Here is a 22,098-nt window from a genome sequence, read left to right on the forward strand (position 1 = left end):
CAAGCCTAAATATTGTAACCAATTTATTTTGAAAAGCACCAGCGTCCATTTAAATCTTGTTTGTTATGTTTTACAACAGGCCGAAGTCTAATTTGGAACACACAACAAGACCTACAAATCAACAATATCTAAATTCTAATAATCTATAATATCATAGTATTAAGACAAACGATATTTTAAAGCCAAATGCGCAGGTCCTAGTAGGCCTAGGCCTAGTATCACGGTAGAATAAGAAATAATAGCTAAACCTGTCGGAATAAAAATAACGCCTAAAAGTTTAGCCAGAGGGTATGGAACGATTAAGGGACACCTGAGTTAGTGATAACTATAGGGGTTGGGGTTTGAGGTTAGGTAAAAGGTTGTAGGCCTATAGGCCCGATGCTGCCAATATAGATCTCTTTTTTAGATAACAGTCCTATTTTGGTCTTATTCAAAGCCTTGTTTTGTTCCGATTTTCATGTTGTTCTACTTGCTGCGTTATGACTGTAATAAGCCTATAATTGTTTATTTCAAAAACGCCATTCTTTTGGAAATTTTGCATTATGGCAAACTGATTGCAGCAACTAACATAGCAGCGCCTTTTTTCCATATTTGCTCACAAAAACGAATAAGTGCAGCGCAAAAAAATTCCCCAAACGTGGACCACAAAAGGCGTTGAATTGAAATGAAGTGGCTTCGAATAAGGTCGTTATGTGGATCAAGATGCAAGCAAACTTGTTCGAAAGGAAACAATAGAAATTACGATTGTGGGAACGGACTGAGTGGTGACATTTATTACGCACAAAAGGAGGAGCATTTGGTGAGTTTAAAGAGTGAAGGCAAGTTAGTTTATGCTTTAAGTGAAGAGGATTTCAAGTTGATAACAATTAGGCAGTATGTTTGTGTATTTGTTGCATGTCTTATTGAAAAAAATCGCCACTTTTTATGTAACCTATTTGTCAGGAGTCTGGATCTAACATCAAGGCCCATTTATAGATATACAATGTGGTTAACAAGTCATTTTGAAATGACTAACGTTCCAGTCAAGCCCTTTGGAAAATAAGTGGAGTTATTTGACAAAAATAGCGAGTCAAGTTCATGTCATTGTCATTTTATCGTTATTCCAACACACTGTTATACGACAACTTTGCGAAAAAAATATAACCTACCTCGTTGACACAACTCTATAAATGTAGTTAACCGCAAGTGTTGTAAACACATAGTTTTGAAATTACCCAGTAGAGTCATTCAGACTGTCAGATGCTATTTGGGCCTAAAAGTGGCATATTGCAATCAGTATTCGATTTTTTCCTGTATTCAACCATTAGAATCAAAGCTAAGCAAATACGTTATATGTTAAGCCTTTGTCGCATTTTAAACTGTAAAAGTCTTGATTTTTTTCTTCTAACTTAAAAATAAAGTGTGTGAGGTATTTTTATTAAAGCAGTTAAGTATTTAAAGTGATATTAATTCACCTTGAACACGTCAGTTCATAATTATTTTGACCCACGATCAGGGGTCACCAGAACGAATAGGTGGGCTTTTAAGGATGGGGGTAGTTTTGGACCCACCTGACCGCAACAAACGCACATAGCTGACACAAGCCTGCAAGAAATTCTATCTGGAAGTTCGAATGACGTCGAGCAGTTGAAGCTAGCGTCAGAGTTTATTTCCGTTCGACCTCGGTCACACTTTCGATCAATGGAAAACTTATAAGCCGGACGGTTGTACCTTTTAGAAGTGTGTCGAATGTCGACAGCTTATAAGACGAATGCAGTTCGCGCAAATCGAACGGCAAGCTTTGCAGCAAGCTACACCCTTTGAGTCGTGAGTCTTGTTGGCGTGCTTACCTATACGCAGGACTAGAGTCTAAAAAATCGTGACACTTGCATTAAAGTTGTATTATTTATCACTATAAAAGTGAAATAAAGTCGCGGACAGGATTTTAATTAAAGTTTTCTTTTGAGGTTAAATGGGATTTTTAATTAAAGTTTTCTTTTGAGGTTAAATGAGTTTCTCACTTGCATAGAAAACAAGAGAAGATACAACTTGTTTGTAAATAAAAATAAAACAATTTTTTGTGAATAATTAATAATCTTTTTTTTTTAATTTGTGTAACTTTTCTTTCTATAAATTTTATTCATTCTGTTGTGCTATTTGTGTTTTAATTTTTTTAAGCTATAAGGTTTTATGAAACAAATTGGGTCGCCAAAGCTTTGCTGTAATACTTATATACGCTTGTTTTAAGTCGACGCTAAAAATGTTTCAGGTACACTGTTATAAATTGTACTATACTTTAATATAACTGTATGGCGTTGTTACTCAAAATTCAATAAAAGCTTACCATTCCACGGTTAACCTATTCCTTACTACAGACAATAAAAGCTTACCGTTCCACAAAATTAACCTATTCCTTTCTACAGACATAATTTTAACTTAACTTAGGCATAAAATTCTGTGAGGCAAAATGCCGTACGACGAGAGATACGTGGAGATCGATAACTCCTCTCTGCCTTTCCTTTACTTCCACGGTAGAGGCGAAACATACGACCACGCTATGGAAGCATGCCGCTTACACCACAACGGAACTCTGGCTGTTCTAAAGGATAAAGACATCGCCGAAAGGGTGGAGCGCTTTTTTCCGAAACATATGGCCAACTACTATCGAATCGGGCTCCGAAAAGCTTCAAACAATGATGTTTACCGATGGGCGGACGGCAGCGTGTTCGAACCTACAACCCTTGGAACTCCGCGCCTCAATGAGGGCTGTCAGTCGGCGAGCGCGTACAAGACAAGTCGGGGAGATTTAAGGCTGCGAGCGATGGACTGTGGCCGCAAGATGGCGTACGTGTGCGAATCCAGTGACGTCTCAACAGCAGGGGGAAGCACCTACTTTGGGATGACGGGGTTAAGGTTGGGACTGAGCGTTGCAATTGGGGCTGGGGTGCTGGTTTGCTTGCTATTGGTGATTGGGTTTGTACTCAATACTCGTTCTAGGAGCAAAAAGAGAAAGAGGGAGGAAAAAGAGATGGAGCAAACTCCAACTAAAAAGAGAACGGAAAGCAATGTCGTCATACTGTGGGAAGGTGGGTTTGTGAATAGCGAAAGTAGCAAACAAGTAAAGTGGATTATTTGTATGGAGATGGTATAGGATAGCACAACTGTTTAACATTAAAATGTTTAACGAGAAGTTGTAAAGCTTTTTAAATGGGATTATGGTGCACATAATAAATTAACAAACTTTTTTTTTTAGCACACGGTGTCATTTGTTTGTAAGGTTAAAAGAATTTTAGTTAGGTAGATCTCTTGGGAATTAGCACCGACCTTTCAAGTATTCGTTATTCCTACATTTGGGCTCGTCTTGAAGGTCAAAAATATGTCTTCGACGTGCTGCTACAGTAATTAGTTTTATTAGTTGACTAATCTGCGAGCATGCTATCGCCTAAAACACGCCAAAGGCGAGATCAAAATAGGTTTTGCTTGTTTTGTAAACCCATTCTGCCTTTCGGCCTCCTTTAAACTAATGTTCTTTTTACGCAGATACAATGAAGACACTCAACAGACCCGAAAAGAAAGACCTTATAACTACGGAAGACGATTATGTCAGTGTAAACGACTTGGCGCCACCTAAGGACCACTTGAACTCACTTCAAAATCCGCTATACGGCAGTCAAGTGTTCATTTACTCGATGGCCGACGACGTTCCCGAAAAGCCAATTTACAGCCAAGTGAAAAAGAAAAACAAATATGACAGCTACTGACGAGACTCACCTGATTGGTTAAACCACGTTACGAAAACATGAGGAGCAAAACTCGATACGCATGGATGCATAAAAGTTTGCTTCGTTACAAAATAAGAACGCTTCGAAGTACCAACGGCAGTGGTCGGCAAACTGTGGGCCGCGGTCCAAATGTGGGCTTTTCAGCAATTTTAAGAGAATCGCGAGCTATATATTATTTTTTACGTTTAACATTTAATTTGTGGGCTACAGCCGTACATGACACTGTACTTTAAAGGTTTGTGTGGCAAAAAGTTTTTATCTTATTTCCATCTCACAGACCCTGCATAGAAGTTTCCAAATGTACATACAATATTTTCGCGCTTTGCGCAAAATTTAATCCGTTTAAATTAAATCTATTGAACTTAGTGCGCTGTGCAAACTACAACATGTTGCGACTGCTAATCTCTATGAAGTGCAATGTCTTTAATTCAGACTATTTATGAGCGATATTGCTTTTTCTTGTTATCTTTTTCACAAAAACATATTGTTATGCGACTTTATGTCAGGCGACCAAGTTAGGTCAAATAACTTTTCGACGAATAAAGAAGTTCTAATTATTTTTCGTATCAATGTTTCTTATTAAAAATTGAAGAGTAAAGTTGTCATAGCCTACTCACGTAGTAAATCGCCTAAATAAATATGCCACACTTTTATGCATTTTTTTGCTGCATAAGCTTTCAAAAACAAGAAGATAAATTCTTTAAAAGTACATTGCATTGCAAAAGTTAAATGCAACTAAATTGCATTGCAATATTTTTGCCCTCCTTTGCGACGAAAATATTTAAGGACTACAGTTAAGTTAATTCTAAAATAACTAGGGTCTCAGTCAAGCTTTATGCAAAATATTCTATCCCGACCCTAGATATTTAAAAAAAATACCCAGTCAAGTCTCAGTCATTGCCGTAACTCTGGTCCAAGACAGATAATTGAAATAAAAAAAATGTTAAATTTTAAAGATCGAACCTTATCCATTGTAAACATTATTTCGCAGAAAAAACTTAAAAAAACGTATTTTAAGTCAACGTTTAATAGTCCAGTTAACCTTATTTGCCAAAAACTTATTCAACTAAATTTGCAGTAAAGAACCTCCAAGTTAGGTAATTCGTACGAAAGACTCAAGTCAAGTCACTTTCTTTATTAAATGAATCCAGAACAAATCACCTTTGTTCTGTTTTTTTACGAATATATTGAGGAAATTCGAAGGGACCGGCGGTTTTGTGGTTTACAGATTAAAAAATCGCCATTTATAGAAGTTTCTGACAAATATGAATTTTGCGGCATTTTCGACAAGAAAAAATGTTGCAGCGATTTTCGCCAATTTATTTTGCAAAGAAATCAATTTTCTCAAAAAATGCGCGAAAGTTTGTCAAACTTACACTATCTAATAGTTGCACGTTAAAAAAGAAAATAATTTAGCTTTATATTTGCTTTTACTGTTCTATTTACAATAAGTGTTAGTTATAAAACGTTGCAAATTCACAACAAAGCTAATTTGCGCACGTATGAATTACTATTGTACAACCGAGTTGCTTCCAACTTAAACAACTTGTAAATAATTGAAGGACCGAAGTGAATTTAGAACCAAGGAACATACAAGAATCAGAACCTAAATTTTAACTATACCTTTTTCTAAATTATGCTGTAAAAACAAATATTTATGTATCATAGCGATTGCAAAAAGCGGATATGTTATTTGTGAAGCCTAGCAATTTAGGCCAGGTGTGCGGGTAGAACCATGCAGGATTTAAATATTTGCATATATTTACCCAGAAAGTTGTTCATACTACTTAATACGGACGCTCACACAGAGACAAACAATTACTTTTAAAGCTGCGGCCACTCACAAAAAAACTTTCTTACCCGACAAGAGACGTAATTAAAACTCAATTCAAATGTCCTGAACGTGACAAAAATGTTATATTGCCATTTACAAAAAACTTGCAAAATGGACGCAAATTTGCGGGTGGATATAAATATTTGGAAATAATTTGACAACAGTCTGTTAGAAACAAGTATAAAAACGCGAGCGAAATTCGTTTTTATTCAGACTGTAATATAATATAAGCAATCCTAGCTCGTAGCAGACTTCAATTACGTGACAATTAATGTGTATGGCGTCACTGTTGAACAAAGGGCGGCCGTTGTTGGGCGATTATGACCTGTATGACGTAACAGGGGGAGGGGGCATGGGGGTTAGTTGGGTGGAAGAATAGGCGTAAGAAACAGCTTTTCGGAACCACATGCTTGAACCCCGGGTGTGCTGGCCCTGTAATTTGAAAACAGTTTTAAACACTGATAATTAAGTGAATTGAGTTGGATTTTTGCTGGCCTTGTAAATTTTGAATAAAAAGTTTGGACCTAATGAGTTAAAAAGTGCTTAAAAACTATATTTAATTTGTCCGAAAATTTATCTTTTTAAAATAACAAACATCCTGAAATATATATATTTATTGCCTTGCTTATTAAGTAGTACAGTAGATTTAAAAAAAATAGAAGCATTTAAAACTAAATTGTTAGTATTCCGTGAGATAGATCAGTAGGTTATGAATAAATAATATATATTAAAGTACTTATTCTATTAAAAATTGGACAACATTCAATCTAGACGTTTAAAAAGATTCATAAACGGAAAACATTTTTGTGGGGTCATTTTTCCAAGTTTAGTGAATTATTAGACATAACATACAATCTAACAGTTATTCCAAAATCCCATAAAGATATATATTTAAATTACAATTTAATAACGAATTATAAAAGCAAACCTTTTTGTAGAGGTCTCTTAGGCAAGCCATTGAACCATCATAGATGGGAATAGTAGAAGCAGAACCTCCTATTCTGAGGCGTGACCCATTAACAGCCATTACGGTAGCAGTTACAGAAAGTGGGTAAGTTATTGACTGACCCACATAACTTGTCATGGTCGTCGAGTAATTGCGAAGTTCCTTGAATTCGCCCTGTGTGTAAAGAAGTCAGTGTGTTATTCATCAACAAAGTTAAAAGATCTTTTTTGTAGCGTTTTTGTTTAGAGATGACGTCATAATTTAAGTAGAATCTGGTAATTTTGGTCCAAAAGTGCAAAGCTGCTATGGAGTTTAAATCTAATTAATAAGGCACAAGAATTTTTTTTTTAATTCAATTCTTAAAGGTAAATTTGTGTAACAGTATTAGGTTAGCAACATTCGAACGTTTCAATTTCATCTAATTTGTTCATTTATTCATTTGGAATCAGAGTTGGGTCACCTTACTTTTTGTCCAAAATATCTGGTGTCGATATTGAAATAAAATGTCAAGTAGCGGACATCTCTATATTTAAAGATATCAAAAGTAGCAAGGCAAAAGTTATTTACCCCTTCTGTAAGAACGTATGTATTAAGAGCATGAGCCAGAAACTTTGTCAACCAGATGGAGATAATTTCAGCGAGGAGCCTTGGGGCAAGACCACTAAAACAACATTACAAGCATTAGCAGTAATAACAACAACTTAATAACAAAAGTTGAACAGCAGTAGATTCAACTTTTTTCACCAAGTCAGTAAGTGTTTGAAACATTGCAGTTGTTTTAAACCTATTTAATTCATACAACACAATGTTTCGTAACCTATGGGTTGCAACCAAAACTTGTGTGGCGGTTTGATTTGGGTCGCCTACTGCAGAAGTTTTATATGGTTAAATTTATTGGTATTGCTTTTGAGCAATATTTCACCGAAATTGCTTAAACAATATTAAAGCCATGGCTCATAATAATTGAAATTTAATTTATTAGTGATGTTGCCTTATTGTGTTTTGTTCACTTTAAGCTTCCAAAAAGTTCAGTAAAGAGAAATGTAGGCCCAAAGTTTCGCAACTATATTCACGCTTAGTATTTGGGTGTTTGCAAAACCAAAAAAAAAAAACGGTTCAGAACCACTGATACAACACATAAAAAAAACAAAGTAAGGGTTTTTGATCAAAACTTAATAACTTGGTGAAAATGCTAGGTACAAAAAACAACTGTTTTTTTCTTAAAAATTCTCACAGGACGATAATAACACATTGACACTGAAAGAGCCCAACTTATTATGGGTGCATTCTGTTTTCCTTTGGAAAGCTCAGAAAATGATATTTAATACACAAAGTACAATTTTTTTGTAGCCAAAAAACTACAGAAATGACAAAGCGGTCTAAAATATAATAATAGTTTGTAATGAGAAATCTTACGCAAAGAAGCCCAGTATGCCCTCTTGGTTGTAAATTTCTTTCATAGATGAGAACATGTTGTCGTAGAGTGTTTCTCGTCCAATAAATTCAGCCATTGTACGAGCCGCAATCACTGCAACAATAGAATATTGATAAATACCATAGTTTTGAAGTTTTAAAATTGTCAAGCAAATAGTAATTAATGCATAATGCATTATTACCTACTGTGCCAAATTGACATCCACACTTAATAATATGTGACATGATAATTGGTTGTATTTTTTTGATGGTTTTGAAGTACAGTATTTTCTAAATTCATATTTGATGTGGGGTTTTGTGAATGTGAATATTACATCATATTGACATGTAAATCATGTGAATCCTGTCAAACATGATTATTTAATTATTCATTAAAACGAGAGTTCCAGTCTGCAAACGCTTATAATTAAGAAAACTTTCATATTTTGACTATCAAAAAGTTGGTAAGGTAGAGCATTTTTATAAAATTTTTTTGGAATAAAGTTGTAGTTCAGTGAAATGTTCATCTCAATAAATTTATTTGTGTTTGGCAAAATAACATTTGTTGTTATTTAACTTGGAAGTAATATTTTAAACTTTAGCTGTTTACAATCGTTTTGGCAATACCTCTGAAATCATCAGTGTAATAGTTCAAGTCATTTTCAATAAGTATGATGGGCTGTGGTAAATTTTTAAATTTACCAAAAAAACAGCAAATTGTTTCCAAAATAATTCAAACTATTTTGACAGAACCACAATATAACTACAGGCAAATTAACAATAACAAATAAATATTCTGTGCATTAAATTATTTTTACAGCTAAACAAACAAACAAACAGCGACAAGAAAGATTAAAGGTTTACCATGAAAAGGTTGAGATATGATGATAGCAGTACATCTAGCCACCATTTCCTTTGACGTCTGTAAACAGAAACGAATGACGGAAACAGCATTCAATGTTGTTCAACTGTCACTTTTGCAAGTGAAGCTGGTTTATAATGTGCACTGTGTTGCAGTGACCATAGTTTGTATTAAAAAATACTATACATAGTTTATATCTTTAATAAAAAGAATCTGTTTTTTAATACAAAAACATGATTATTTGTATTTCTGTTAACTATTATATACATAACTACAACAATCATCAAAAATTTAAGAACAGCACATACAATCAATAATTCAAAAACCATAAAACAGTAGGTTTAATAAAACTTAAAATGTTTTCAAACATATCCACTTTTTTATAATCAGAAATTTTGCAATTAAGTTTTGCAAAAAGTATAAACATTACCCTATTTTCTTTACAAAAAAAAACAATTACTAAAATTGTAGTCAATTAAAGCATGCAAATCAAAAGGAAGTAAGCAGTGCAAAAGCGTAAGATATCATAATATGATTAAGGCTTAAATACGAAAAAGAATATGGTGAAACATTTTAGCAACTTATCGCATTCAAATTGATCAAGTTATGTCTAAGAGAGGAAAGCATTTAATAAAACTGCAATTGATTGTTTTCTATCACCGCCGTAGCGCACACTCACGTGGAACCAAACCTTGTTAATCATGGTCTTTACGTCGTCGTTGCTAGTTGGTGGTTCGCTTGGCGTATTCTGAGATATCCACTAAAATTCAAGAATATATACTACATTAAGTTACTAGTAAAAGAAACTTTACTTCAGTTACATACTTGTACCATTATTAGGTTTTTATTGTATGCCAAAAGCGAAAAAATGTAAAAGTATATTTTATAATTTAAATTTACTATAAATTTTTGTTAATGGCCGTATTTGTCTAAATCTAAATAGGGTAATCAGGTGGCACTATATAAAGACAAATTGTATGGTATTCTCAACGAGCTTTGCACAAGCGTGCTGCAGATTTTGTACTTTGCCCTGATGAAGTTACGGTTGTGCGAAAGCTTGTCTAGAATTCAATACATTTCTTGTCTTTATATAGTGCCAACTGATTACCCTATTCATAATTTCTGGTGGTTTAGGTTTATAGGTACATATGTTTTTAAGGCAATATTTGTTTCCTTACAAAAACGTTGGTTAAAGAATTGCTAGGGAAAGTTCCTTATTTATAATTGGAAACTTTAACAACAACGCAACATATTGTTAACAAGTGTTGCCTTTTGGCACAAACCATGAAATATTGATGACAGGTATACAGACATCTACACTTAAAATATTCACAAATAATGTTCTTTTTTCAAGCGGAAATGTTCAGATAGCGAATTGAAACAAACTTACATCCCCGACAACGCAGTATGAAATTGATGCAGATAGATTGGCACAAAGTCTAGGGGCAACTCCTCTATACAGCCCTAGAAATCCATCTGTCTGCCGAATGTGCTTCACTGTTAAAAACATTTCATGTTGAAAATGAATAAAGGAATGCTTAAAACATTCAAATTGTTACCTACTTCTGTATTATCTTTTATATTCTCACTATTTGAATGTACATTTCCTACAGCGATGTATTTTATCGGTAGGCAGCAATTAAACACAACCACACTACCACAAAAACTGTGGAATTTGTAATGTATGTCTGTTGGTATATGTATTGCAAACAGCATATAGTGGCATATTGTTCGCTGAAAGCTGGGATATCCAGTTCAATTTTTTTTAAATAAGATGTGTAGTGCAAATAAGGTTTCGAGTCCAATCAGAATTGCCATAAAAATGTAGGATGTGCACCTGCCATAATAATATAAATCTATCCTAAAACATTTTTTACAAACGCCAAGTCAATCAGTACTGGACCCAAATTTAAAACTTATTTTATTGTTTAACTTACTGTAAGCAAAAATACTCGGATATTGCAATTGCCTCCTGAAGAACATGTTTCGTCGCATAACTGGTGCAAGAGGCTCATGGCCAAGCTAAATACAAAAACATTATGTATTAAGTACAGACCAACATATAAGTTAAATATAATTATGGGCGCTGCTCTAGAAGCCTACCACAGTGTTCAAACAATTATTAAATCAACGCACAATATTTGGGATGGGGTGCGGTTAGTGTTTGGGTGTAACTGTGGGTGGGTCAAGTGTTATTATTTTATTGTTTAATATTATTACTTGAACCCCCAAACCCAAACCCACACCCTAATCCAAATAATGTGCTTGTGGTAGGATTCTAGATCAGTGCCTAATTATGCAAACTATAAAACATTTAAATTTTAATCAAATGTTGTAAGCACATTTACTAATTCCAAAACAATTAATGGAGCTTCAGTTGCAATTTTTTAACATTTAGGTATCGCAATGAATATACTGTTGCTCCAAACTAATTCTTTTTATTGTTTGGCTGCACATATATACACATTTTTGCTACAAGTTTACAAGTTTATGGCTTTTATGAAGAATCTGCAATTTTTGGTAAATAGAATAAAATCTTTTTCAGACAAACAATTTTATAGCTGGTATATCAGGTAAAAAAAGAGTTTCTTTTATGACTTACCTGGACAAGAACCTTGACATAAGTGAAGGGATGGGCAAGGATTGTCATACCAGCTCCTGCCGCCACATTATGCCAATCAAAATCCATGGTAATTAATATTTTTATAAATAGCAATTCAACTTAAATCATTAAAATCAGAATTCTGAAATACACAAGTTGGGGGTTAATCGCCTAAATCTTATTTGGCCTTAATAGAAATAAAACAAATTCAGGGGTATAGCTTAGTTGCACACCAGCAAATTTGACATTTGACATGTAAGAACATGGCAAAATGTGTAACAAAATGCAGACTGGGCAGGGGAAATATAAAGTCAAGATACAAACCCCTTTTTTTCAGACTAATTAATTTAAATTCTTATATGTTTAAACAATTTTTTTTATCCAAGTTCTTTATTTTATATTATTAATTTTAAAGACTGTTTCCAATTATTGCTATATCAACAATAAAAAAATGTATGCCTTGTCACCAAGACGTCGAAGTAACTAAATACTGGTTTTCATTTGTTTAATTTTGTTTCTTGCAAATTATTCCTGCTCAGCAAATGTACTTTCGACTTTCTTCTAGTTACACACACACTAGTCTTTATTAAAGCATCGTTTACACTGTACACATCTTTTATTTCTCACTATGCGAACTCAGTTGATAGCTTTTTAAAATTTACAAGGAAAAATGTTCAACATTTTGTTTCTTTAACCCAATAACGCTTAAATCGATCGCAATAGATGAATTGTGTTCACCACACGCCTACAACTAATGCTAGCATTTATTTTCTGCATGTGGTTGTAATAGAAAACCGATACACTTTCGTCTTTCACTCTTTGTTTGCATTTCGCAATAACCTAATCGAACTGTGTTTATTTTGTTACTCAAATTTGTTTTAACGGTTTTTTTGTATGCAGCGTGTGAAAATAACTTTCCTGATTCTTTAAATTACCAAACCAATACTTTTTCTCTAGAAAAATCAGTATTAAAATGTTTTTCTTTTGAAATTACCAGTGTTGTAAAACAAGTCAGTTTGAAATGATTTAAGTCCCAGGTAGATCATTTGAAGAAGTCCTTGAAAATGAAACTTCCATTTATTAAAATCGGTAAACTTGTCTGATCACATGCAACAACTGGGGCGATTACTTTTTTGGCTTGTCAACAAGTCAAAATATACACGGAATTAGATCAAAATTATAGGTCTAAATTGATTAAAAATGCACATAAATCGTTTACAAAATAAAACTACAGCCAGTTTTTTGAAATTGTCGTTCAGTAAAATTTTTCAAAAAAGTTAGTTTTGAATAAGATTCAACGACATTTTAACTGTATTGTATCTTGTATAAGAGCAATATACGGTAGCTGACAGAATTAACCACCCATGCTGAGTCCATTCCATTAGGTTCAGTTGAACTTCGTTTTTGCATTATATAGTTGTGTAACCTATACGTGATTTGGACAATAGTATTGAACAGCACATTTGCGTCGTTTTTGGCATGTGATTCGCAATTATCCCATTTCCTATTTCGATAACTAGGTGTTTGTTAATTTTCTACAAATATTTTTACGTTATTTTCAACTGTTTACACAACATTCTAAAATAACCAGCGTCTTGTTGTTCTTCGGCAGTTTTATAGTTGTTTTGTCTTTTTGTGACGCTAAGACACTACTAGTGCAAAATTAAGTTATTTGTCCACAATACTAATGTAAAGTCAAGTCACTTCACCGGAACTACTTGTCAAATCAATTCATTTTAATTCGAATTGTACTTATATTCAATCTCTCTGGGGAGCCTTCAATTGACTTTTCCCGCCACGAAACCAGAAGTTCAAATGTGTGTATATTTAAGGAAAATAGCAACACATTTTGGGCGATATTTGAAGGAATTGGTTGTTCAACATAAAAAACGTGTTTCAATATTTCAATTAAAAACATTTGGAACAAAAAAAAAATTAAGCAACAACGAAATTCATTTTTAATTCACCAGTCTCAGGCAAAAACGTAACTTCATAGTTCAGCGCAATTGTTTTGATAGACTTTTTGGATCGGATAAGCTTCAAATCCGCAGGTTTCTTTAGGAAAAAAACACCCTGTTTTTGATGCATGTACCAATCGGGCTTAAACGGATCGACTTTCAAATCGCAATCCAAACCAGTTGAAACCGAATTCGTATCATCAAGGTCGTACTTCATCCAGAGCACCACAGCGTGGCAGTGAGAGAGCTTGCCTTCTTCTTCAATCTCTTCCACGGGAACTTCACCGCAAACGACAACATTGCTTTGAGGCACAAGCTTCCCAAAGTCAAAGGTCATAACTTCAGTGGGTTTTGTGAGTAGCATGTTAGGGTATTCCCAGAGTGCGTGAGGCTCGGGTTCGTAGTATTCCTTGGTTTCTAGTGCCGAGTCAATAAGTTCATCCATCAGGGATACATCAAAACCCTCCACAGTGTTCACAGGAGCCCGGATTTTCCAGAGGTCCTTGAACTGTACGGCTGCAAGGCAAAGGTGTGCTTTCTGTGGGAGAATGCGACAGTCTGGGTGTAGGTAGGACGCAAGTTGAGTGCGAACGTACCAGAAGTGCAGGTCGTGCCAGGGAAGGTAGGACGCTCTAAAGAAGGGTTCAGCGGCCAAGAGGGACACTCTCCTATCAGCAATTTCTTGTGGTATTTCGGCGTTTTCAGAAACGCAAACCTCTAGGTTTTTAACGTCGTTTTGCCTCGCCAGTTTAACCAGCCCCCGCTGTCCAATCTTCGACTCCTCCAAGGCAATAACATCGAATCCACACTTTGCCATTAAAAGCGGGAGTAAGCTGAAATCGCTCACACAAAGCGCGAGGCCTTTCGTTCGCTCTTCGGCCTTGATTTGTTCCAAGGATTCCACAAAAACCCGGTTCCGCCCTGGTTCGTTTATCATGGCACAACGGGGCCGGCTCCACAGCATTCTCGGGGGGTACTCGCACGAGGGTCGCGCACCGTCTGTTACGCCACTATGGGTCGATTGTTGCGTGTCGAACCAAAGCGAGTAGGCGTCGTGGCTTGCCTGAGAAAAAAGATATCGTTTTTGGTGTGTGCTCTGATAACGTTTTTGTGATGTCATCAATTTATTGCGTCACAGATTTATGTGATTTATGTAAGTTCTAAAAGCAAAGTGAGTTTTAGGATCGCGACTAGGGCTACGTTTACACAAAGTGTATGGGCACTGGTTCACAGACTACGTGCTTGAATAGTTACTGAATTGGTTGGCTTGGAAACTTTTTACAGAAAAAAATAAGTGCAAACTGGAAAAAAGTTCAAGATCTATGTTAAAAATAAAAATGGCTGGGTACAGTGTCCACACAATAAATCCATATAAATGTGGTAAAACAGTTTCTATTTTGGAAGGTATCTGCGCCAAACCGAGATAATTTGGGGTTTTTAATAAATGGCTAACAATTTAGCCAAGTGGTTATTAACTATTTCACCGAACGACACCTGTGCTTTGATAAAATAAAAGAGGCCCTTACAAATTCCCATAACAAAAAAATCAAGGTTCACACCGAGAGACGGGTGTTTTTTAGCTAACGAAGTTTTTCAAGCAATTAACCTAAAATTGTTTTACCAATTATATTAATTAATGATTTCCATTATATTATATATACATTCATAAAAATTTCACCTTAACACAAAAAGTGTTTCCTTTTTCAAATTTGATTTCATTAGGAGGAAAGTAAACACTTTGGATCCAATGATCTCTCCAAGCCTGATTTCGTCCTGCAGGATGGAGCCAGTGTGGTGCTGTGCTTAGGATAATTTCACCCTCTGGATCCATATGAAGATCCCACCAGGATAGAATTGCCTTAAAAATATATTAATTTTACTGCTACACATACTTTTCTAAATGAAAAAAACACATAAATTTTTGGGTATTTTCTAAGTTAGAACTATATATATATATTTTTTTTTTACATAGATAGCTTTATTTAAGAAAAAAGACAAAACTTTGGAACTCAATACACAGGTTTTCTTAGTTATTTTAATAAAATAGTAAATGCATAATATTTAATAAAACCAACATTTTCCAATTGAGTTTTTACACGGATGATGGCATGAGGCATTTTTTAAACATTTGTAAACAGAGAAATGTTGATTTTATTCAATATTATGGCTTGGGTGTTTTTATTAAAAGACAAAACAATAATGGGTAAAATGCTGAAATTAATTGACTGACATTTTAAAGTTAAAACGAGTAAAAAATTTATCACTTTTTTGTTCAGTGTTTCTGGAACACCAATGATAATAATTCTATATCTTAAATATGTTAAATCGATTTTTATGTGAAAAAACAAGCCTAAATATACAGTAGTAACATACTTGTGCTGTTCCACTAGTTTTTGCTTCAAGAGTAACAACTTTAGACTCCTCTTTATCTGTTAAAGTTTTGCTGCCCCAGTGAAAGCGAAATACTTCAACAGGATTGGAAAGAAACTTTATTTCTTGAAGCGGAAACTCGGAAAGTTGAATATCTTGTACGGCGGGAACACCATGACCCTCACAAAGTTCAGGGTTTGGGATGCTTTCTATGGGATCTTTCCCTGATCTGTTGATTCTGATCGCAGACATTTTGTGCCAGGATTGCATGAGTGGAGATTCTACAACCTGGATGAAAGTCTTGGCAAGGTGCGGCACTGCTATGCAGTCCTGAAACAAAATGAATTGAATGTAGCAGTTGTAGCAACTTTAGCCAATTGATATTGGTCAGTCATAAGAAGGCTATGAGATATTGCTTTCAAGCATGCTGAGTTTGGGGTACTTACAGTAACACTCTGAGACCGCTAGCAGAAACTTTTGAACCAATTACACCTTAAAAAAGGCTATATTTCTGTTGATGCGTACAAATTGGGTCCTTCTTCACGCAGTTAGTTTAACATTGTATTTCTCTGGACACCTTAATTTTTCTGGACATTTTACTTAATTTACACATTTGTCTTGTGATTTTAGCAAAATACCTGCTTAGAAAAAGTACTTCAAGTAGTTTTGGGTTATACATTAAGCTTACAGATCTATCATAAAGACCCAATATTCCTTAAAACGAAACCACAAAGGAACATTTCTCAATATGTAAAAGAGCAATCTTTTTCACTTTTTCAAAAAAAATTTCGGGCAACCCTGTGAAAACAAAAGTCTGACTTTCTTAGCTTGCTTTACTTCAAGAAAACAAACATTTTCGGAGCTTTCTAAAAAAGAAAACTGCTGTTTTAAGTTTTGACACTTACTCTTAACTACAAAATAAAGCAACAGGAAAATACAATAGTATTAGTAGTTATCCAATGCAGTGTTTCCCAACGTATGGATCTTGACATGACGTTAAATTTAAATATTGAATGAGTGGCAAAATTGCAATGTAACCTTGTACGTGTTACTTACCTCTGTAACCAAGTGTTTATGAGCATGTTGATAGGCAGGAAGGGCTCCTTCCCCGATGAGCTCCGTATCAAACAACTCCGTCACAAGAATATTGGCACGCTCCTAAACACTGTAAATGTTAGTAAAATACAATGTAATCGAAGAACAATGTTTGTAGGGCAAATCTCTGAAAATTACACCATAATATATTGGCGTTTGAATTAAGTTTACGCAACAAAATGACTTTTTAATAAGAATAAAACAGTAAATATAATATGATAGGTACATTAATGTAAGTTAATTTAGGGTTATGGCATAAATCATTTTTCGGATCCGAATAAAATTTAGTTCACAATCCACATGTTGCATTAAATACAAGTTTATCTTTATGTTATTATAAAATCGCTTACAATTGCCATACCTTCATATCCCCATTTGGTCCCATGGTTACTTCAGTTGAATGTTTGTTTATAACTTTTATGTTATTGAAATGGTTGGCTTTCACTATTTTCCTTGCCACATCTGCTACAGGGGAGAATACCTTTAAAAAACGTGTTTTTTATTGTGATATATAGGTTTGTGCTATGAATGCCACATAAACCTTCCGATTAAACGTTGTTACCACATATTTTTACTTCTGCCAAACCTATTAGTTTATTTATATAGTAAATATTATAATTTGCTTTCAATTAAAATAGGTGGAGTAGTTTTTTCTCTAACTTTTTATCACATGCACAGAATATTTTGAGTTTGAAAAACAAAACAGGCACAAGGTGCCCAAATTATCAAACATATAAGTGCACAAACGCCCTTTGCACTTTCTGTAGGCTGTTATTATGCCAATATTAAGTCCACAACAGATATATAACCCAGCTAGTCCACTGCTTTCTAGCCAGCCTTTATGTTAATCTTCAAGGCACAAAATCTGTCCTTGATGCCATTCAAGCAAATTCAAATTTGCAGCAAATTTTACAGAACTCAGCAGAAAAAAAAATATAGTTTTTTGGTAACCTTTCTTTTTAAAAAACACTTTAAAAAAGTGCTGAAGTGTCCAACATTTTGTGCAAAAAAGCGCTCACAGGAACACTAGGCAAAAGTAGAAAATCACATTTATATTTTGAAAGTCGAAAGCATTGTTTATTTAAGAATTGAAATTATCTACAGTTTTGTAAGACAAGGCAAATATCGATCAATGACAAAATACTCTGTTTAGAATAATTCAACTGAGACGTAGGACTAAAAAAATTGTGTTAAAAAATAAACACCACACAGTTCAGTATACAATACACATCTCGGAAATAATTAACAAATCTGAACCTCAATTGCAGTTATTTCTTCTGCCCCAGCTTTAGCAGCCATCATAGAAAGAAGTCCGGTTCCCGTTCCGATATCAAGGACCCTGCACTTTTCCCCTCTCAAGTGGACAGCATTCACGGCGAGCTTGATAGCCTCATGATAAAGCTTGTTGCGTTCTGTGTCGTGCAGCATATCAGCGTAAGATGACCGAGCAATGTCTAGAAAAAATTTTGGTCTGTTTATAATTGATATCCTTTATATATTTTTTCAGCAGCAGTATCCCACTGTGGAAAGTATGGCGCACCCTCGAGTCTGTTTAACCGATCAAAACGCACCTCAATAAATTAAACATGCACCTATATGCTAAATGAGCGGGCTGCATTTTTGTTACTTAGGTTCACCCGATCACCCCAATATTTTAGGGGCGCTGGTCTAGAATCCTACCACATTTCTTTTACAATTAAGAACTAGTTGTCAAAAATTAAAATTGCAAGCAGGAAACAAATATGAGAGAATAAATATAATAATAACCCTTGACCCACCTGAACCCAAATGCTAACCTGCAGCCTAACCCAAATAAATGTTAGCAATTTAAACCCTTAAAACGAAAGTTTGGTAGGATTCTAGACCAGCGCCGTTTTCGGCCATACACCAGCAGAGATCTTGCAACAATCTGTCATACTTTCTTAACAGGGCAGTGACTTTCTGTTGAAAAAGAATCATTGAAACTGACAAGTAGGCCTATTGTGTTTATTTACGATCCAGACATAATGGCTATTTTTATCTCTTTAAAACTTTTAAGAGATTTAAATATATTGTTTAAAAGCTTGACTGCCAAACAAGATCAAAACTTAACATAAACTAAAATTGCTTTGTAGAATTTTTTGTGCCAAAAAACAAAACAATTTGCGTTAATTGCCTATGATGTTAAATTGCTTACCAGAGAAGTAATCATGTTCGTCCTTATGTTCAGCAATCCATTCCAGCTTCCCCGTCACTACATTAGTCTTCTGCACAAACTGATATTCCTCGTCCTTCATTATCACCAATTCAAAATTCTGCCAGATTTTAACTTTTTAAACCATAATCATCCTGCCAGGATTTTTTTCATATTTTGTCTTATTCAAAATGATTTTTTCGTTTAAATGTTTCCAAATATATTTGAAAAAATTAAACATGATGTAATAAAAACAATACAAATACTTTACTTGTAAACCAATTTAATGATGCACTATATAAAAAATTATATGGAATGTTTCTGAACCATGCAGATTTTCAAAGTTTCGGCATCGCTAGTAGGCATTCTCAAAGTTTGTTCGGGACCTACTTCGTAGCTTTGTAAGGAACGACTTTTTAGGAAAAAAATAGAAATGCAACACTTTCCGAACAATAGTTTTTTTTTTCAACCTTTTGGAATTTCTAGAAGAAATTTTATTTATCCGAACGACAAAGTCAAAAAAGTGACACCATACCTGGTTAACCCAACATAATGATTTACAAGGACCTATTTCCGCTTTTTTCATATTACGAGTTTTAAGCGTAAAAAGAAAGCTATTTTTAAAAACTTTCCGAACAAAAGATTTTTATTTAAACTTTCTGCAGTTCTAGAAGAAATGTTCCTTATTCAAACGACAAAGTCAAAAAAGTGACCCCATACCTGGTTAACCCAACATAACGATTTCCAAGGGGCCTATTTCCGCTCTTTTCATATAACGAGTTTTAAGGGTGAAAATAAGGCAATTTTTAAAAACTTTCCGAACAATAGATTTTTTTCAAACTTTCTGAAGTTCTAGAAGAAATGTTCCTTATTCAAACGACAAAGTCAAAAAAGTGACCCCATACCTGGTTAACCCAACATAATAAATTGTTCGGGGCCTATTTTCGCCTTTTTCATGATACGAGTTTTAGACGTAAAAAGAAGGCAATTTTTTTTTTTTAATTTTTTTTTAAGTTTTAATTGATCATTTTTTTCAATTACGACTTGTCATTAGTTTTATATGCTTTTATAATGGTAATTAAAAAAAAAAACATTCATAATAAATATTTGCTTTTGTATTTTCTGGAGAAAATTTGTTAAATATTACAACAAGGAAATTCCCGATTAATTATTAATTTTTCTGCTAAACTTTAAGCGCGACAAGTAAAGATAAATTGCATTATTACTTCTGTTATATTAAAACATGCTAAATATTAAATAGGAGTTAAAATTAAAACAGTCAAATTGATTAATATTTTTGCCTAATTTATATTTTTCTACTATACGAACTATAAAGGAAGCTTAAGAAAGCGAAACGCGAAAGTGTTTACATAACCTGATTAAGCCTGACCTTATCTTCTTTTATTTCGCGATTTTCACCATGTTGTAAAAGAGTTTCCTACGATGTTTGCCCTGCTGTAAAACACCCTTTTTCATATGTTCTCATTCGATCATGTTTTATTTGCAATTAACAATGTGCATACGATTTAACAAAACATACGCCATATAAAAATACTTTTTTACGTGCATTATAAATTAAAATGTTTAGTTTGGCGATGTTTCTTTGCTGAAAATGATAGCAACCAGTTGGTTTGACTTTGCGGGGAACAACTGGTCGCATAAGATGTTATTGAACCCGCAGGCTCCGCTGGCCAAACTCAAAACCCGCACAAAAGGAAACACCAGCTTGGTTCATAGAACGTTTCCGATGATCTTTCAGCAGACCCAAATGTCCCATGGACTGTCCTGATTGCCGCCAATCCATTGCAGTCAATCCATTGTGGTGTGAAGGTGGGTGTTCTTAGGTAGTTGACGGCGCACGTAGTAATTCTTTTAAGACAGGTAGCTTGATATGTACGTTGTTATTGGTTGAAGCAAGTAGCGATGTTTAGGAGTGGCTGTCAGGAAACATCGAACACTGTATCCAACTACTTTTGTCATCAGTTCTTGAGCTACAAAAGCAATTTTTTTCCGGCAGTTTTTTGTTTCTTACACGTTCGCTTTTACAATATTAAAACATGCTTAATATAAAATAGGCATTAAAATGATAACAGTCAAATGGATTTATTTTATCGGATAATAATCAGATGATGTAAGTTTTTGTATTTCCTATATCTCGTATTCATGCCGTTACCGATACTCGATATTTTTTTGCAAAACGTACAGACACCCCAACCGATACCGAATGATTTCATTACTTTAAGCTAATTGATGCAATCACAGAAAACAACAACGATTATTTTAGCACGTTTTATTAACAACTTCAGTTTTTTTAGTGCAGCCAAATTATTCAAAGACAACAAAGATAATAAATAATTAAAGTTTTGGAAATGGGTTCAGATTTCTCAAAGCTTCATAGTGACCTGCCATGAAACCGCTCTCTTTGGCCATATTATATGTAAGTGGCTTCCAACCAAGCTTTTTGGAAGCTTTCATATAACAGAGATTACAGGCAATCATTTCATAACGTATAAAGGCCTCGTTTATTAAAACTAAACGGAGATACGTATTAGCATTTTTCTTCGCTTGGTTTGCAAAATTCTGAAAAACTGAACCCTCGTGTAAATCAACTTTTAGCTCTAGTCCGCACATATATTTAGAAAAAATTGCTTGGTCCACATTACAGACCCTTAGGCGATATCTATTTGTACAAAAATGGCTTTGCATGTAGCTCCACAGAACATTATGTTGTCCCTCATTCAAACTGCCTTCGCCAACAGAAGAATTATTTGGTAAAGAGTCTTTTAAAATATGCGAAGCGCTTTTTTCACTATCATATTCACCGGGTTCGGTGTTGATTAATAAAGACATTTCACCTGTAGGTGGTGGACAAACAACGGTCGTTTCTAAACTTGATACTTTTTTATAAATAAAAAAAACGACATTTCGTGATGTTCCTGTGAAGGATAATACAAATTGTTTCCGACATTGACAACATTTCTTTTTCAAATTTAACCAAACGTTGTTCATTACAGTTATCACAATGAACGTCAATGTTATCAATTAATGATTTTCGACCATAGATACTTAGGGGGGCATTATCTC

The 22,098-nt window shown here is 34.3% G+C and overlaps 3 protein-coding genes across 4 annotated transcripts; 1 reads left to right on the plus strand and 2 right to left on the minus strand.

Moving 5' to 3' along the window:
• Nucleotides 1-2,409: 2,409 nt before the first annotated feature.
• On the plus strand, nucleotides 2,410-4,291 carry LOC146135290 (uncharacterized). The gene is made up of 2 exons (XM_083395869.1): nucleotides 2,410-3,065; nucleotides 3,520-4,291. Exons 1-2 carry the CDS (start codon nucleotides 2,447-2,449, stop codon nucleotides 3,738-3,740), a joined length of 840 nt encoding a protein of 279 aa, XP_083251995.1. The 5' UTR covers nucleotides 2,410-2,446; the 3' UTR covers nucleotides 3,741-4,291.
• A 759-nt stretch (nucleotides 4,292-5,050) lies between these two features.
• Nucleotides 5,051-11,556, minus strand: LOC146135291 (mitochondrial carrier homolog 2-like). Of its 2 annotated transcripts, none has more exons than XM_083395447.1 (9): nucleotides 11,419-11,556; nucleotides 10,754-10,838; nucleotides 10,207-10,313; nucleotides 9,508-9,576; nucleotides 8,819-8,876; nucleotides 7,958-8,069; nucleotides 7,109-7,202; nucleotides 6,524-6,715; nucleotides 5,051-6,027 (listed from the first exon to the last, which is right to left on the minus strand). In XM_083395447.1, the coding sequence occupies exons 1-9, from the start codon at nucleotides 11,503-11,505 to the stop codon at nucleotides 5,914-5,916; spliced, it is 918 nt and encodes a 305-aa protein (XP_083251573.1). In that variant the 5' UTR covers nucleotides 11,506-11,556; the 3' UTR covers nucleotides 5,051-5,913. The 2 variants fall into 2 exon arrangements, with proteins under 2 accessions (XP_083251573.1, XP_083251572.1); XM_083395446.1 differs by having other exon boundaries at nucleotides 9,496-9,576.
• Nucleotides 11,557-13,236: 1,680 nt separating this feature from the next.
• LOC146135292 (protein arginine N-methyltransferase 7-like) lies at nucleotides 13,237-19,117 on the minus strand. Its single transcript, XM_083395391.1, has 7 exons — nucleotides 19,018-19,117; nucleotides 18,099-18,295; nucleotides 17,203-17,322; nucleotides 16,803-16,904; nucleotides 15,750-16,076; nucleotides 15,055-15,234; nucleotides 13,237-14,439 (listed from the first exon to the last, which is right to left on the minus strand). Exons 1-7 carry the CDS (start codon nucleotides 19,115-19,117, stop codon nucleotides 13,354-13,356), a joined length of 2,112 nt encoding a protein of 703 aa, XP_083251517.1. The 3' UTR covers nucleotides 13,237-13,353.
• Nucleotides 19,118-22,098: the final 2,981 nt, after the last annotated feature.

This window comes from Ascidiella aspersa, chromosome 8 (assembly GCF_963924565.1).
Source record: "Ascidiella aspersa chromosome 8, kaAscAspe10.2, whole genome shotgun sequence".
Taxonomy (NCBI): Eukaryota; Metazoa; Chordata; class Ascidiacea; order Phlebobranchia; family Ascidiidae; genus Ascidiella; species Ascidiella aspersa.